This window comes from Podarcis bocagei, assembly GCF_964188305.1.
Source record: "Podarcis bocagei genome assembly, chromosome: 4".
Taxonomy (NCBI): domain Eukaryota; kingdom Metazoa; phylum Chordata; class Lepidosauria; order Squamata; family Lacertidae; genus Podarcis; species Podarcis bocagei.
The window spans coordinates 3455667-3473920 of NC_138128.1; the positions used below are offsets into that span (position 1 = coordinate 3455667).

The window sequence follows — 18254 nt, forward strand, 5'->3', positions numbered from 1 at the left end:
TACTTTTACGTTTCTGGAATGACAATGTGAATGATGTCAGTATTTTTTTTAAAAATTGCTATATTATTCCTTCCTCCAATTTTCCAGCACAATCTATTTCATTTGCTTTCTTTTTCTTCTCGAGAAACGGGGACGTTTGAGAGAGAATAGGGTTTTTTTGGGGGGTGGGGAATTGTAATACAGTAATAAAACTTTAATAAAATGATTTAAAAACGAACGAGCAGAAATCCTGAGCAGGTTTCTACTGGGCTCTGTCTCTTTTTGCGAGAGCTTCTCCTGCCCTGTTGAGAAGCAACTGTTGTGTGTATGTTTTTTTCCCCTCTCCAGAGCCATCTGGGGAGAAAAGAAGGAAAGCAGCAGGGAACGGATTTCTGGCTGCGCTGCTTTGAGAAAGACGGATGCCGAAGTTGCGCTTCTGCGCGGCGGGCGATTGAGACATCCTCATTAGAGGCTGGGCGAAGGGAGATAGATCTGGCCCTGGCAGGTCTGTGTGCGTCTGGAGAGCGAGGGGGAGAGAGAGAGAGACTTTTGCAGAGAGGGGAAGGCGTGACCAGCATGGAGAATGCCAAAGGACCTCGGAGAGAGAGAGGCATTCTCTCCCTGGCTCTGTCTTTCACACACAAATCTCTGAGCGAAGATAAGCCCGGCAGCTGAAGGTTTGGGGACAGCGCGCAAAATAACACGGTGTCAACAAACAAAACCGCCTCTCCAAAAAGGGATCAAAAGTAATCAGGACCAGCGGAGCTCGCAGGAAAAATGAGGTGAGTTGCTGTCGGGGGGGACGGGGACATCCAAAGCTGTTTTTCTTCCTGAGTCAGATCATTGCCTCCGCCTAACTCTGTAGCGTCTGCACGGACTGGCAGCGGCTGTCCAGGATTTCAGGCAGAGAGCTGGCGATGCCATTGGGGACTGAACCCCGGGGACCTTCTGCGCGCTCCTCCGTCCCTGAGCTACGGCCCAACCCGAGGGGAAAGGGGTGTCATGGAGGGCTGGCAAGGGCAGTGGGGCACCAGAGAAAAAAAATCGGGGGGGGTGGCACAGAAGGGGCGAAGCATTTTTCTGGGCGGGCGAGCTGTGCCCCGCATGTTTAGGACCCTGAGAGAAAGAGAACAGTATCTATTAATACCAGGAGTCCAGCAATTTGGGGAGAGGCAAATGGGGGCGAGCTCCTTGTTTGGGGGTGCTTGCCCCCCACATCCGGCACCAACCATGGTTATCCACCACCACCATTTCTTCTATTGCACTCTTGCAAGCAGGGGCAGAGAGAAGATTCCTGTTTCTGGGAAAGGAAAAGGTTTAATTCTGTCACTCGTTGGCTCCTAATATTTCTCGAGGCGCTTTATCTGGAGACGGACGGGTGCCAGCTTTCACAAGTGACACCGGGCAGGGGTTAGACTAGATTGACACTCTGGGTCCCATTCTAGGATTCTGTGCGCTTCCACTTGAAACGCCACACATGGAGGTGTTGTCGTTGGCGCGGATGCGTGCTTGTGGGGTTTTAAACTAAACTGTGCCTCGTGCTTTCTGAACCATGTGGGGCTCATCGTCACATTTTTGAAAGCATTCCTGGTTTAAGATGTGGAACTTGAACTGGAACAAAACAGTCTCTTGCTTGCCGGAGCAGACTTCTGTCTGGAAGGTCCTCTTAGGTTTGGATCTCTCGCTGTCCCAGACAGAAACCAGGGAGAAAACAAGCCAGAAAAAGTTGATACCTGCCCTGATCTGATTCGAGGTTCCCTTGAGTTTCCTGGCACTAGAATGCACCCATTCCCCCTGAAAGCGCAGCTGGATTTAAACTGGAGCGAAACTTTTGAAACAGAAAAGGCCAACCTTGGCAGGAATGAACCCCACTTTTTTTAAAAAAAAAAAGAAGAGGAGGGGGAGGGAGGGGGGAGAAGGAAGGCTCCCTGTTTCTAACCTGTTTAAGGCACGCTCAAGCTGCGCCCCACATCTTAACACAAAACCCTCTGCTTCTCTTGGGGTTAACAAAACAGAGAGCAAACGCTCAAGCCTAAGGGTTCAACTAAGTTCCACTCAGAGTAAACATATTAAAATTAATGGATCTAACGCAGACTGTGTACACACTGTAAATTTAAAGGACAATTTGTCCCCTCAAAGAATCGTGGGCACTGTAGTTTGTGAAGGGGTTGCTGCTTGGAAGAACAACTCTGACAGTGGCCCAGACTGCTTTGATGGAATGAATGTGCTTTGAAAGTATAATGTGTGTACAGCATTGTCATAATCCAAAATCAATAAAAATACATGGATAACTGAGGTTCTGCCTCCCCCCCCCAAAAAAAGGCCTGCCCCCCCCCCCCAACAAAAATCCCGTGCTTGTCATGTTCATTTTGTGGGTCTACTTTGAGTAAACTTACCTGACTGCCACCCAATATCAAGAGAGCAGCAAAGTTTTGAATTACACAGACGACTTCTTCAAGGGAGGGTTGCAAGATTTAAGGTTTCACATACAGTGGTACCTCGGGTTAAGTACTTAATTCGTTCCGGAGATCCGTTCTTAACCTGAAACTGTTCTTAACCTTAACCTGTACCTCTGGTTAAGAACTTTGCTTCAGGATGAGAACAGAAATCGTGCTCCGGCGGCACGGCAGCAGTGGCAGGCCCCATTAGCTAAAGTGGTGCCTCAGGTTAAGAACAGTTTCAGGTTAAAAAAGGACCTCTGGAACGAATTAAGTACTTAACCCGAGGTACCACTGTAAATAGGTACTGCTGCAATGGGAAGGTAAATGGCGTTTCTGTGCACTCTGGTTTCTGTCACGGTGTTCTGTTGCACCTAGAAGCTGGCCACATGACCCAGAAAGCTGTCTGTGGACAAACGCCGGCTCCCTTGGCCTGAAAGTGAGATGAGCACCGCAACCCCAGAGTCACCTTTGACTGGACTTAACAGTCCAGGGTCCTTTACCTTTTTTACCTCAAATCCACAACTCTATGGTCCTATTATTCCTGTCCAGAGGTCCTTATCAAGCTGGCCTCATCATCTGAGATGAGGTGGGTAAGAGCAGGGGGAGGGGGTAGAGAGATTTACACATTTGGAGAGATGAGAGGGAGCGGCAACATTTGTGCCTTCATTGCAGTTCTGTTGGCAGTCTGGATCCAATGGCAGAAAGGTCATTGGAGAGTTTGTGTATGAAGGTAGCAGCAGTAAGTTGTTTTCTGGTCGCTGTTTTGTTAATGCAGTTACTATTTTACAGATTATAAATGCTGTATTGTTTTGCCAATTATGTAATATGACTTTTGCTTTCATTGTGATATTCTGCTTATTTTTCTGTTGTTGCTTTGTTATAATAATAATAATAATAATAATAATATATTTATTATTTATAACCCACCCATCTGGCTGAGTTTCCCCAGCCACTCTGGGCGGCTCCCAATCAATAATAATAATAATAATAATAATAATAATAATAATAATAATTTATTAATTATACCCCGCCCATCTGGCTGGGCTTCCCCAGCCACTCTGGGCGGCTTCCAAAAGAATATTAAAATACTATAATACATCAAACATTAAAAGCTTCCCTAAACAGGGCTGCCTTCAGATGTCTTCTAAAAGCCTGGTAGTTGTTATTCTCTTTGACATTTGGTGGGAGGGTGTTCCACAGGGCGGGTGCCACTACCGAGAAGGCCCTCTGCCTGGTTCTCTGTAACTTGGCTTCTCACAATGAGGGAACCGCCAGAAGGCCCTCGGTGCTGGACCTCAGTGTCCGGGCAGAACGATGGGGGTGGAGACGCTCCTTCAGATATACTGGACCAAGGCCGTTTAGGGCTTTAAAGGTCAGCACCAACACTTTGAATTGTGCTCGGAAACATACTGGGAGCCAATGTAGGTCTTTCAAGACCGGTGTTATGTGGTCTCTGCAGCCGCTCCCAGTCACCAGTCTAGCTGCCGCGTTCTGGATTAGTTGTAGTTTCCGGGTCACCTTCAAAGGTAGCCCCACGTAGAGCACATTGCAGTAATCCAAGCGGGAGATAACCAGAGCATGCACCACTCTGGCGAGACAGTCCACGGGCAGGTAGGGTCTCAGCCTGCGTACCAGATGGATTTGACCTGTGCCTCCATGGACAGCTGTGAGTCCAAAATGACTCCCAGGCTGCGCACCTGGTCCTTCAGGGGCACAGTTACCCCATTCAGGACCAGGGAATCCTCCACACCTGCCCGCCTCCTGTCCCCCCAGAAACAGTACTTCTGTCTTGTCAGGATTCAACCTCAATCTGTTAGCCACCATCCAACCTCCAACCGCCTCCAGGCACTCACACAGGACCTTCACTGCCTTCACTGGTTCTGATTTAAAAGAGAGGTAGAGCTGGGTATCATCCACATACTGATGAACACCCAGCCCAAACCCCCTGATGATCTCTCCCAGCGGCTGCATATAGATGTTGAAAAGCATGGGGGAGAGGACAGAACCCTGAGGCACCCCACAAGTGAGAGCCCAGGGGTCTGAACACTCATCCCCCACCACCACTTTCTGAACACGGCCCAGGAGGAAGGAGCGAAACCACTGTATAACAGTGCCCCCAGCTCCCAGCCCCTCAAGACGGTCCAGAAGGATGTTATGGTCGATGGTATCAAACGCCGCTGAGAGATCCAGCAGAACTAGGAAACAGCTCTCACCTTTGTCCCTAGCCCGCCGGAGATCATCAACCAGTGCAACCAAGGCAGTTTCAGTCCCATGATGACGCCTGAATCCCGACTGGAAGGGATCCAAATGGTCCGCTTCTTCCAGGCGTGCCTGAAGTTGTTCAGCAACCACTCGCTCAATCACCTTGCCCAAGAATGGAAGATTTGAGACTGGGCGATAGTTGGCTATCGTGGCCGCATCTAAAGATGGTTTTTTAAGAAGCGGTTTAATAACCGCCTCTTTCAGCGGGTCTGGGAAGGCTCCCTCACGGAGGGAAGCATTCACCACCCCATGAAGCCCATCGCCCAGTCCTTCCCGGCTAGCTTTTATAAGCCAGGATGGGCAAGGATCAAGGAGACAAGTGGTTGGTTTCACTCGTCCAAGCAGCCTGTCCACATCCTCGGAGGTAACAGATTGGAATTGATCCCACGCAATTTGACTAGACAGGACTCTAGCACTCTCCCGCCCCGGCCCTGCTCCCACAGTGGCGTCTACCTCTTCCCGAATCTGAGCGACTTTATCTGCAAAAAACTTTGCAAAGTCACTGCAGGAGATCAATCAAGTGTTAAAAACAATACAGCATTAAATATTAAAAACTTCCCTAAACAGGGCTGCCTTCAGATGTCTTTTAAAAAGACGATAGCTGCTTATTTCTGTGAGAATGTTCTGGGGTGCAGGAGAGGATATATTGACTTATTATATCCTTATCCAACTTGTGCTAACAAGTTCCCAAAATATCAGCAGAGTTTATAAACGTTCCCCTTTAAGTTCGCAACGGTAACGTGTGCACAGGTTCGCTAGAACCTCTATAATAATTACTCTGGTAATTTCCCCTTTTGTTCCCTCTTAAAATACAAGACACGACACAGTCTTTATAAAAGTATAAAAGAGTTTACTCACGTTCTGTTCACAATATGATCCCAGAAGGCAGACAGCTTAAAAAGGTTACATACATTCAGAATCTATCTTGTAGCAAGATAGCAGTACATGTGAAAAGGATCTAGGAGTCTTGGTTGACCACAAACTTGACATGAGCCAACAGTGTGACGTGGCAGCTAAAAAAGCCAATGCAATTCTGGGCTGCATCAATAGGAGTATAGCATCTAGATCAAGGGAAGTAATAGTGCCATTGTATTCTGCTCTGGTCAGACCTCACCTGGAGTACTGTGTCCAGTTCTGGGCACCACAATTCAAGAAGGACACTGACAAACTGGAACGTGTCCAGAGGAGGGCAACCAAAATGGTCAAAGGCCTGGAAACGATGCCTTATGAGGATCGGCTAAGGGAGCTGGGCATGTTTAGCCTGGAGAAGAGGAGGTTAAGGGGTGATATGATAGCCATGTTCAAATATATAAAAGGATGTCACATAGAGGAGGGAGAAAGGTTGTTTTCTGCTGCTCCAGAGAAGCGGACACGGAGCAATGGATCCAAACTACAAGACAGAAGATTCCACCTAAACATTAGGAAGAACTTCCTGACAGTAAGAGCTGTTTGACAGTGGAATTTGCTGCCAAGGAGTGTGGTGGAGTCTCCTACTTTGGAGGTCTTTAAGCAGAGGCTTGACAACCATATGTCAGGAGTGCTCTGATGGTGTTTCCTGCTTGGCAGGGAGTTGGACTCAATGGCCCTTGTGGTCTCTTCCAACTCTATGATTCTATGATTCCTCTCTTGGCTGGGAGCCAAGAGAGCATCCTTAGATGTTTCCTCATCAAAGGAAGATGGCAGAGAGAGAGAAAGTGGCTGCCTGCCCTGTGCTTTTGTCATTACCTGCACAGGTGAGGCCACACCTACCTCTGGTCACATGCGGAGGAAGTCCGTCCCCAGGAAGTTTACCTGCTTGCTGGACTGACATCCCTCCCCATGTTCTAACATGTACACTCTAGGAATGTTGTCACTGACTGCTCCTGTGTTTACATCCCACAATTTCCTTCACATCTGGTGGGAGGGTGTTCCACAGGGCGGGTGCCACTACCGAGAAGGCCCTCTGTCTGGTTCCCTGTAACCTCACTTCTCGCAATGAGGGAACCGCCAGAAGACCCTTGGAGCTGGACCTCAGTGTCTTGGATGGACGTTGGAGGTGGAGACGCTCCTTCAGGTATACAGGACTTGTTAACAGTGCCTTATAGATTGTAATTGTTTCGCTGGTTGTTATGTTAATTATTCCATATGGTTCATGCTAAATTTGTGATGCTCTATTATGTTCCATCGTGTTATTGTTACTTATTGTTTGTAAGCCCCATTGGGATTCATTGGAATTAAAAGTGACGTAGAAATATAATAGATCTAAAAAATCAGCCCCCGAAGACGCTTCTCTACATTACTGCCTTTTCAGTGGCAGGCAAATCATACAAATCCCCACCCCACAAACTTTTATAAATATACTAGAAATATTATCCACACAGTCAACAGATTACTTTATAACGTGCCCCAAAGTCCTATGTAATATTTATTTTGCTTCATCTACGAATCGTATCCTGTGGAACATCCCGAAGCGATTAAGAATAAAAACGTCATGAAAGCATCCATAAAAGAGTCAACAATAAAAACATATAGAAATGGTTTCAAATCTGCTACAGATGCTGGCTAGGATATATTAAAAAAAATCCACTTAAAAGGCATATATGGATACGTGTTAAACATATGTATTAGAAATATTATTCATAGGGAGAATAGGGCAAGGGAGCAATCCTATGATGGGTTCCACTGGGCATCCCAGCTCAACCAGTGTTCATTCCCCAACTCCAGCTACCGTATTTTTTGCTCTATAAGACTCACTTTTTCCCTCCTAAAAAGTAAGGGGGAATGTGTGTGCATCTTATGGAGCGAATGCAGGCTGCGCAGCTATCCCAGAAGCCAGAACAGCAAGAGGGATCGCTGCTTTCACTGCCGGATGCCTCTTCCGAGAAGCCTACAAACAGGATCAGATCAGAAGAGCAACTCTCCCCTCCTGTGGTTTCCAGCAACTGAGATACAGAAGCATTCCTGCCTCCAGTTGTGGGTGAAGAGCATAGTCATCGTTGCTCCCAGCCATCCATAGCCCTCTCCTCCTCCATGAATTTCTCTAATCCCCTTTTAAAGCCATCTGAGTTGGTGGCCATGGCTGCCTCCTGTGGCAGGGAGTTCCGTAGTTTAACCGCACAGCGTGAATACGTTCTTTTGTCTGACTTGACCCTTCCAGCTTTCCGTTTCATTGGCTGGCCATGAGTTCTAGCATTCGGGGAAAGGGAGGAAAACATTTCTCTCTCTCTACTTTCTCCATGCTGTGCATCATTTTTATAAATATCTGCCATGGCGCCTCTTGTTCTGACAGGCTTGGGCCAGCTCAGCTGGCCATAGCTGTGCTCCTTCCTGGTTGGGGTTTGGATCTGGTGTAAGTTAACTTACACCAGCTTGCTTCATGCCAGCTTCTTGCATACAGGGTTGCTGTGATGGTCCAATTTTGTCTTCAGAAGGCTCTTCCATCATGTTGTAGCCTTTGAGATAGGGAGGGAGGGAGGAGAGAGAGAGAGAGAGAGAGAGAGAGAGAGAGAGAGAGAGAGAGAGAGGCATTAGAGGACATCCCTGTCCATATATTCTGAGCAGATTTTTCCTTTGGCTTGCAGCTTCTGTGGTCAGATGGGGACTCTCAGAAGCCTACTTGCTAGAAACCTCAACTCATCTGGAGGAAAAGAGACCCGTGCTCCAGCTCAGCCTCATTAACTGTCCTTGTTTTGAACTGGGTGCCAGATCAGCCAATTAAAATCTCTTCACATGCACACTATATATACCAGTTCGGAGCCTCAAACCCCAGAACCCTGCAATGAATTCCTTGGATCATCGGCATGTCACTGCCTCATGGCTCCCAAACCCTCAGCCATCCAGTTGTTTTCCTAGCCCCGCAAATCCCTCCTGCAAGTAGCCAAGTCCAGGGCCGGCCCAAGACCTTTTGGCACCTGAGGCGAACCACAAAATGGTGCCCCCTCCCCAACAGGGAAGAAGAGGCGAGTGGAGATTTACTTCAGGAAGAAGGAGGGGAATGAAGATTGACATTGGGGTCGACTGCCCCTGTGGATCCTGCCACCTGAGGCGGTTGCCTCACCTTGCCTCATGGGTGGGCCGGCCCAAGACCCTCCTGTTTGTGTTACTTTTCAGTTCATCAATTTCTGTTTTCAGCCCGAACAAGTATTCAAAGCATAGACATTCACACTGAGATTCATCTCCCTCTGTGTGGATGTCTATGCTTTGAAAGCTTGTTCGGCAATCTCCAGATTGCCAGATTTAAAAAGAGTAAATTTCTAGCTTTTGAAGAACTGAGATATGAGGCAAAATGTACAGGCACTAGTCTCCTCTCTCTTTTTGTGAGAAACTAGCTGGGGGGGGGCTGCTGGCAGCCACAAATTTTAACTTGGCTACCAAATTTCCAGAAGATGCATGTAGATCACTAAAGGAGACATTCTTGTTCTCCAGAAGCACCCATGTTGGGCTTTCCTGGGATCTATGGCGGCTAATGGATTGAAGTTGAATCCTGACAAGACAGAAGTACTGTTTTTGGGGGACAGGGGGCGGGCTGGTGTGGAGGACTCCCTGGTCCTGAATAGGGTAACTGTGCCCCTGAAGGACCAGGTGCGCAGCCTGGGAGTCATTTTGGACTCACAGCTGTCCATGGAGGCGCAGGTCAAATCTGTGTCCAGGGCAGCTGTGTACCAGCTCCACCTGGTACGCAGGCTGAGACCCTACCTCCCCGCGGACTGTCTCGCCAGAGTGGTGCATGCTCTAGTTCAGTGTTTCCCAACCTTTTTTGGGCAAAGGCACACTTGTTTCATGAAAAAAATCTCGAGGCACACCACCATTACAGCCCCGTGACGTCAGCGCGCAGCGTCACGCCGGGAGGGACATGAATTGCTAGCAAATTACATAATCACCTCCTTGAGGGCTGGCTCATCTTCTCCGAAGGCAGAACCCCATTAATTAACAGCACAGACTCACACCATAGCCAAGACGAGGGGGGAAAACCTCAGTCATGCACAGTCATGCACATGTGGGGGCTAAATGAGGACGAAGACTGGGCAGAGAGCAGGGTTCAAATCACCCCACCTGGCCAGGACAATCCCTGGGTGCTCCCTTGGGCCACTCGCCTGACCCACCTCGCAGGGCTGTTGTTGCGAGGATAACACGGGGAGAACCACGCGCGCCCCCGGGAGCTCCTTGGAGGAGAAAGCGGGCGATGAATGCAATGCACGAAATATATGAGAGGCGACCAGGTTTTGCAGGTGAGGGGCCCTCGCCAGCCTCCGCTTCCAACACCCGGCGCAACGACGCCGAAGTTTCCCCCGGGCTCGGCTCGGGGAGCAGCGCTGCTCCCCCCCCGGCTCCCCTTCGCCCTCCCGGCTCTCTCTGCCGCCCACTGGGGACCCCCCTCACCTGTCAAGTCCGGAGCGCCGGTGGAAGTTGCATGCATGCATGCAGGGCGCCGCGTTGCCATTGCATTGCACTGCACTCCATGCAACGCCTGCACGCATGCATTGCCTTGCATGCCCGCCAAGGGGTCTCCCCGCGGTCCGATGCGTCCCCTCCGGTGCGGATGCAGGGTTGCAAAAATAACACACACCCCGACGCAGCCCTACCTGGGGGGCAGCCTCCGCCGCTCCGCCTCCGCGGGGATCCCCGGGCTCCATCCTGCCGCCCAATCTCCGCGGGGGCGCAGGCAGGCTGCGCGGGGTCTGCGCGGAAGAGCCCCTGCCCGCCCGGCCGCCGCCGCTGCGCTCATTCCATGGCCGGGAGAAGAGCGCTTCAAACAAAACGCCCGGCCCGCCAGGCCACGCTGGGAAACATAGTTCGTGCACCCCGCGCGGGCGCAGAGCCCAAGGGTGAGGGGACTACGGATCCCGGCAGCCCCCGCGCCGGGGACGGAGGGGGAGAGGCCGGGTGCAGGGATGGAGGGACGGGTGGGCGAGCGAGTGAGTGAGTGGCAGCCGCCAAGCCTTGGCCGAGAGCCAGGAAGGGCCTCCCTGGAGGAGGAGGAGGGAGGCGCAGAGCGGGAGGGAGGGAGGGAACCCCAGGGGTCATCTAGTGACGGCGCCCCAATCGAAAATTTGACTTAAAAAAAAATCTTTTGAATTTTTAAATTTTTCCCGCGGCACACCAGGCAACATCTCGCGGCACACTAGTGTGCCGCGGAACAGTGGTTGGGAAACACTGCTCTAGTTATCTCCCGCTTGGACTACTGCCATGCGCTTTACGTGGGGCTACCTTTGAAGGTGACCCAGAAACTACAGCTAATCCAGAATGCGGCAGCTAGACTGGTGACTGGGGGCGGCCGCCGAGACCACATAACACCGGTCTTGAAAGACCTACATTGGCTCCCAGTACGTTTCTGAGCACAATTCAAAGTGCTGGTGTTGACCTTTAAAGCCCTAAACGGCTTCGGCCCAGTAGACCTAAAGGAGCATCTCCACCCCCATCGTTCTGCCCGGACGCTGAGGTCTAGCACCGAGGGCGTTCTGGCAGTTCCCTCATTGCGAGAAGCAAAGCTACAGGGAACCAGGCAGAGGGCCTTTTCGGTAGTGGCGCCCGCCCTGTGGAACGCCCTCCCATCAGATGTCAAAATGATAAACAACTACCTGACATTCAGAAGACATCTTAAGGCTGCCCTGTTCAGGGAAGTTTTTAATGTATGATATTTTAGTGTTTTTTGGTTTCTATGGAAGCCGCCCAGAGTGGCTGGGGAAACCCAGCCAGATGGGCGGGGTACAAATAATAAATTATTATTATTATTATTATTATTATTATTATTATTATTATTATTATTATTATTATCTAAGGTCAAGCTTTATCTCGGTGTAGGTAGGTTTGAATGTGTGGGGGTGGGGCAGGGTCGGATTTAGGTTTGATGTGGCCCTAAGTTCCTGAAGGTAATGGGGCCCTTTATATGTCCAGCTGTCCTTTGCCAACAACAATTGTCACTGTTTTTTGTGTTGAATATATGCTATATGGTAGTTGATGGACCTCATAGGTATCTCAAGCCATTTGCCCATGTTGCCCTGCAACCAGTCCATGCACAATGTAGGCACCCTATATATAGAAATAAGCAAACCAGGGATATTTTAGGGAGCAGGTGAGCATCCTGTGGAAGGCCCTCCCACCAGATGTCAAAGAGAACAACAACTACCAGACTTTTAGAAGACATCTGAAGGCAGCCCTGTTTCAGGAAGCTTTTAATGTTTAATAGGTTATCGTACAGTGGTACCTCAGGTTAAGTACTTTATTCATTCCAGAAGTCCGTACTTAACCTGAAGCTGTTCTTAACCTGAAGCACCACCTGAAGCTAATGGGGCCTCTTGCTGGTGCCACGCCCCAGGAGCACGATTTCTGTTCTCATCCTGAAGCAAAGTTCTTAACCTGAAGCACTATTTCTGGGTTAGCGGAGTCTGTAACCTGAAGCGTATGTAACCTGAAGCGCCTGTAACCTGAGGTACCACTGTATTTTAATATTCTGTTGAAAGCTGCCCAGAGTGGCTGGGGAAACCCAGCCAGATGGGCAGGGTATAAATATATTATTATTATTATTATTATTATTATTATTATTATTATTATTATTACCATCATCATCATCATCATCTCCTTTCCTGTCATTTGAATCCATTGGTCTCTCTGTCTCTCCTGCAGGTACTTCCTGGTCTGGTCCCTCTGTGCCTTCCACCTCGTCAAAGCAGACACCATTGAACTGACCGACATGTTTGGGGAGATCCAGTCTCCAAATTATCCAGACTCCTACCCCAGCGATTCGGAAGTGACTTGGAACATATCGGTGCCGGATGGCTTTCGGGTCAAGCTCTATTTCATGCATTTTGATCTCGAATCGTCCTACCTTTGCGAATATGACTTTGTGAAGGTGAGCGTCATTGGCTCCTGTTCATTCATTTCATAAAAAAATTTACACCACTGAATTGCATAACAAAAAAGAGGAGGAGGAGGAAGCTTCCAAGTGGTTTGCAAGAAAGCTAAAACAATAAGTAAGAATTACTGACAACAATAATTTAAGGTATTTGGAAAGTTAAAATAACAACGGACCAAAACCGGATTAAAACTCACATCAACATTCTAATAATCTGGGTAAGGCATGTGCCAAAAAGAGTACAGCGAAGGCACCTTTCTGATGTCAAGTGGCAGGGAGTTCCAAAGCGTAGCTGCTGTCACACAAAATGTAGCAGTTGGTCTTGGCTGGGGATGGGTAGGTTCACCCAACCCCACATTCCATTCCTTTTTTTTGCTTCAAAATTTCACTCTGCATTACTGACCCGTTCTCTTTAATTCCCGTTTACACAGATTGCACAGATTATTCTGGAGTTAAAGGATATATTGTTTGCCACACCGTTCATTTCTTTGCACCTCTTCCTCTGCTATGTTTCCATGTTGCTTGTGAACTCTTGGCGTTTGCGTTTTCCAAAACACTGAAAAAATAGGCACCTTCATGTGTGTATCAGTGTAAATCTTCTTTAGCCCCGTTTGTATCCCAGCTGCTGAGATTCACAAGTAGCGAGAGCACTGCTCCCATTGACATAAGCAGTTGCGCTCCAAAACATCTGGCTAGGGGAGGATGGTCTATGGTCCGACAGAGATTTTTTCTGCAGGTTTGCACCAGACCTTTGGTTGATTGTCCTCAAAGGCCCTTTTAAAATGTGTTTGAGGGGGTTATTGGTGTTAGAATTCCTGCTCCATGATTGCAGTCATGGGATTGTTGTCTTTCACGTGGCGGTGTATGTTTTGACTCCACAGAGTGGGAAGTGACGGAGACAGGATGTTTGTGTTCCTGTGTTCCGTGAAGTGGGACTATTGTCCTTTGTTCTTTTTCTCTTTGCTATCTGATGTTGCAGTGCTCCGTGTGTGTTTATATGTAAATAAAGTAGATTAGCCAAAATGCTGAGTTGCTGAGGTCTGTTACACATGATGCACAAACTCTGTGGATCCCTAAGTGTGCCGGTGTTGGTTGGCATCGGTCGCTGTGATGTTCGGGCAGAAGAAAGGTTTTGAAGCTCCCGAACGATTGACCAGGAGGGAGGGAACATGCCAGTCGGGTATGTGTCTCTGCCAGGGTCCTACTCGAGTATAGGATGAGCTGCTGACAATTGGAAGGTTTCTGTTTTTATTTTGATTATGTATTTTGTGTTTTTATGTTGTAATTTGTATCCTGAGGCCTGCGGGTATAGGGTGGCATACAAATTTAACAACAACAACACATATAAAGTGTTCCTGAATATCTGTCAGGCACCACCAAGAGGCTGTTAGTCCCTGATAAGGAACCAGTTCCCCAGCCCCGAGGGAGACTCAGTGGGGGAAAGGGGTAAGGAGGGTGACTTGCCCAAATCTGAAGCCATCCTTGCCCACCATCCCACGACAGAGAGAGAAAAAGCGAGTGTCTGAAGTTAGGGATAAGGACCCTTTGCCCTCTACATCCTCTCTCGGTTCCTATTTATGTGACATTTGTTTTTCCTTCGTTCCATTTAAAACACATTCTGTCATCGTTCTGGCTCATCCAGGATAAAAGACATCTCTGGAATCTCCATTCACGCCAGCTCCCTCCCTTGCGCAACGCTCTCAGACGTAATAATTGCTTGCAGCGGTTTGGGATTTAAGTGCGCCGTTCCGTGGAGGCTGTCAAGTAACGTTGAAGACATTAGGAGCAGCCCGACTGGATGGGACCAGGGATACCTCTGGCCCCAGTATCCTGTTTGCAACTGGGGAGAGGCCTCCAACCCAGAAGCCCACAAGTAGTGCAGATAAAAGAAAGGACTCATTTGTGCAGTTCATGGTTAAACCGTGGAACTCCCTGCCACAGGGAGTGGCACTAGCTTGGCTGCAAGAGTTGCCGGAAGGAGGCGTACAAGGTGCTATCCAGATTTGTACAGTGGTTTGTTGTTTAGTTGTTTAGTCATTTAGTCGTGTCCGACTCTTCGTGACCCCCTGGACCAGAGCACGCCAGGCACTCCTGTCTTCCACTGCCTCCTGTAGTTTGGTCAAACTCATGCTGGTAGCTTCGAGAACACTGTCCAACCATCTTGTCCTCTGTCGTCCCCTTCTCCTTGTGCCCTCCATCTTCCCCAACATCAGGGTCTTTTCCAGGGAGTCTTCTCTTCTCATGAGGCCGCCAAAGTCTTGGAGCCTCAGCTTCAGGATCTGTCCTTCCAGTGAGCACTCAGGGCTGATTTCCTTCAGAATGGAGAGGTTGGATCTTCTTGCCGTCCATGGGACTCTCAAGAGTCTCCTCCAGCACCATAATTCAAAAGCATCAATTCTTCGGCAATCAGCCTTCTTTATGGTCCAGCTCTCACTTCCATACATTGCTACTGGGAAAACCATGGTTTTAACTATACAGACCTATATGGAGGCAGTGATAGATGTCTTTAAAAGAGGGTTAGACAGATTCATGGAGGAAAGAGCTATTGTGGCTCTGCTCTGCTCCCACCAGTGCTTCTGAATACCAGTTGCTGGAAACCACAGAAGGGGAGTTGGCTCTTGCACTCATGTTCTGCTCACTGGTTTCCCATAACAGGCATCTGGTTGGCCTCTGTAAGAAAAAAGATGCTGAATAATAATAATAATAATAATAATAATAATAATAATAATAATAATAATAAATTTTATTTTACCCCGCATTCCCCAGCCAGAGCCGGGCTCAGGGTGGCTAACATCAATAAAATTTCAGTAAAAACATAATAAGAAGGTGGGGAAAATAAAAAAAACAATTTAAAATACAGGTTAAAATGCAATTTAAAATGCAGCCACAATTTAAAAGTCAAAACCATAAGGGGGGGGGGGAACATAAGGGTCAGACCGAGTCGAAACCAAAGGCCAGGCGGAACAGCTCTGTCTTGCAGGCCCCGCGGAAAGATGTCAAGTCCCGCAGGGCCCTGGTCTCTTGGGACAGAGCGTTCCACCACGTCGGGGCCAGTGCTGAAAAGGCCCTGGCCTTAGTTGAGACCAACCTAACCACCTTGTGACTTGGGACCTCCAAAGTGTTGTCATTTGTGGACCTTAAGGTCCTCAGCGGGGCATACCAGGAGAGACTGGATGGGCTATTGGCCCTTTTCTATGTCCTTATATCCTTGCAGTCCAAACAATCTGGAGGGCGTCTGTTTGGGACTCGTGATGTATTCTGTGGCCTGAATTTCAGGGATCCCATGGGAGGTTTCCAGAGCTCCTTGGGTGAAAATCAAAAAGGAGGAGGAGTTTACAAAGTGTTAAAAAGTTTGAAAAACATTGTCAGGAGTGTGAGATGTTGGCGACTACTGCCTTGCAGATGTCTGTGTGATTCCACCTGCTTAAAGCTCTGCTTCCCAAAATAATTAAAAACGGAGAGGGGGGTGGGTCCTGCTTTGATTTTCTCTGGCTTTGTTTCTCCTTGCTAACAGCTGCTTGCCCTTCCTGCTTACTGTCCTTTTCTTCCTCTGCATCTTCTCCAAATGCAAAGTTCAGAGCCTTATGGTAAAAAAATATATATGCATGAATATACCGTATTTTTCGCTCTATAAGACACACTTTTTCCCTCCTAAAAAGTAAGGGGAAATGTGTGTGTGTGTGTGTGTGTGTGTGTGTTATGGAGCGAATGCAGGCTGCGCGGCTAAGCCAGAAGACAGAACAGGGAGAGGGAGCACTGTGCAGCGATCCCTCTTGCTGTTCTGGCTTCTGGGATAGCCATGTGAATCCTCTTCAGGGCAGGGGGAGCTTCCTCCCGCTGCCCTGAAGAGGCTTTGCGTTGCTTTCGCTGAAGCCAGAACAGCAAGAGGGATTGCTGCGCAACAATCCCTCTTGCTGTTCTGGCTTCTGGGATTTAGAATATTTTTTTTCATGTTTTCCTCCTCCAAAAACTAGGTGTGGTCTTATGGTCTGGTATGTCTTAAAGGTAAAGGTAAAGGGACCCCTGACCATTAGGTCCAGTTGTGACCGACTCTGGGGTTGCGGCACTCATCTCGCTTTACTGGCCGAGGGAGCCGGCGTACAGCTTCCAGGTCATGTGGCCAGCATGACTAAGCCGCTTCTGGCGAACCAGAGCAGCGCACGGAAACACTGTTTACCTTCCCGCCAGAGCGGTACCTAGTTATCTACTTGCACTTTGACGTGCTTTCGAACTGCTAGGTTGGCAGGAGCAGGGACCGAGCAATGGGAGCTCACCCCATCGCAGGGATTCGAACCGCCGACCTTCTGATCAGCTAGTCCTAGGCTCTGTGGTTTAACACACAGCGCCACCCACGTCCCCTGGTGCGTCTTACGGAGTGAAAAATACAGTAAATAGATCATTTGGTATTGCTGCTGCTGTTTTTTTGTTTTTTTAATGTGATGGAGGTGTAAAGAAGAAAATGTTGGAACCTGCCCAGGTTGGGGAGATGACTTATCTCCGCCAATATCACTGTGTATGATTCAGACCTATCACGGGTATGACCAACTTTTCTGTGTGGGAGGTTCCCTGGAGAAACTGAGATCCCACGTCGGTTGTTAAATAGCTGCTATCAGGCTGACATGAAAAGTCTTGCTGCCATCCTTCAGATGGGGAAATGTAAAGTTCTTTTTTGCCAAGTGCTTGTGGGCTGAGGAAGGGGCAATCCATGCAGCTGTTTCGATGGTGACTCGCAAAGAATAGTACACACAGCGCTTTTTCAAACACCAAAGTATTTTATGGGTAGTACATGATGTGATCTGTTCATCATACATGCATGCAAACACAGGCATGGGCAGCTGTCATGATAGAACCCAGGGAATAGGACCATTGGGGATCAAATATATACCGTATTTTTCCGTGTATAACATGCCCTCATGTATAACACGCCTCCAGAGTTGTGGAGCTTTTTGCGGGGAGGCTGGCCCTAAGTAAACAGTCATACCTCAGGTTGCAAACATGATCCATGCGGGAGGCACGTTTGCAACCCGCAGCGTTTGCAATTCGGCGCTTCTGTGCATGCGGGTGGTGTCATTCTGTGCTTTTGCACATGCGCAAGCGCCAAAACCCAGAAATAACCCATTTGGGTACTTCCGGGTTCAGCACAGTCCACAACCGCAGCATTTGTAACCCGAGGTATGACTGTACACAGAAAATCTAGAAGGAATTTGAGGCAAGACTTTAGGGAGCACCTTGACCTCCTCCTCTGTTTGAAGGATGCTCAGGATACAAACTAGAAACCATAAGACTGTCAGGCAGGCCACACCAGGAGCAGGTTTGAATGATGCATGGATCACGGAACTGGTCCGTCGCAATACATGGCCTGAGGTTGCATCAGTCGTCTTCCCAGGTGGACCACATAACTCTGTGAGGTCCATTCCTAGCTGAATGGATGTGAGAGGAAGGGAAGGTGCCTGCTATCTTACTAATCATTTTCCAGAAGGAAATTGTCCAGTTGCAGAGAGCTTCTAAGATGGAAGGAACTATGTCTGCCCAAACTCTCCCATCTATTGCAAATAGTAGTTACGTTATTCGTTTCCTCTACATTTCTGCAACCATCTGCAATTTCTTTTTTAACTCTCTTGAAAATTCACAGCTGTTTTAACACGAATTTCTCCTGCTAAACACAATTTTGCAAGCCGTTTCACCTGACACAAGACATTCTTGTATGTAATTTTGATGTAATATTCGTTTCTAGGGCCAGC

The 18254-nt window shown here is 48.5% G+C and overlaps 1 protein-coding gene across 4 annotated transcripts in view; it reads left to right on the forward strand.

Moving 5' to 3' along the window:
* Window positions 1–297: 297 nt before the first annotated feature.
* Window positions 298–18254, forward strand: part of MASP1 (MBL associated serine protease 1) — a 114082-nt gene continuing 96125 nt past the window's right edge. Inside the window, exons 1-2 of one of the 4 annotated variants that reach the window (XM_081190221.1) lie at window positions 298–761; window positions 12285–12510. In XM_081190221.1, the coding sequence (XP_081046347.1) occupies window positions 757–761; window positions 12285–12510 (231 nt within the window). In that variant the 5' untranslated portion in view covers window positions 298–756. The remainder of the gene's footprint in view (window positions 762–12284; window positions 12511–18254) is intronic. The other 3 variants (XM_081190218.1, XM_081190219.1, XM_081190220.1) reach the window with 3 other exon arrangements.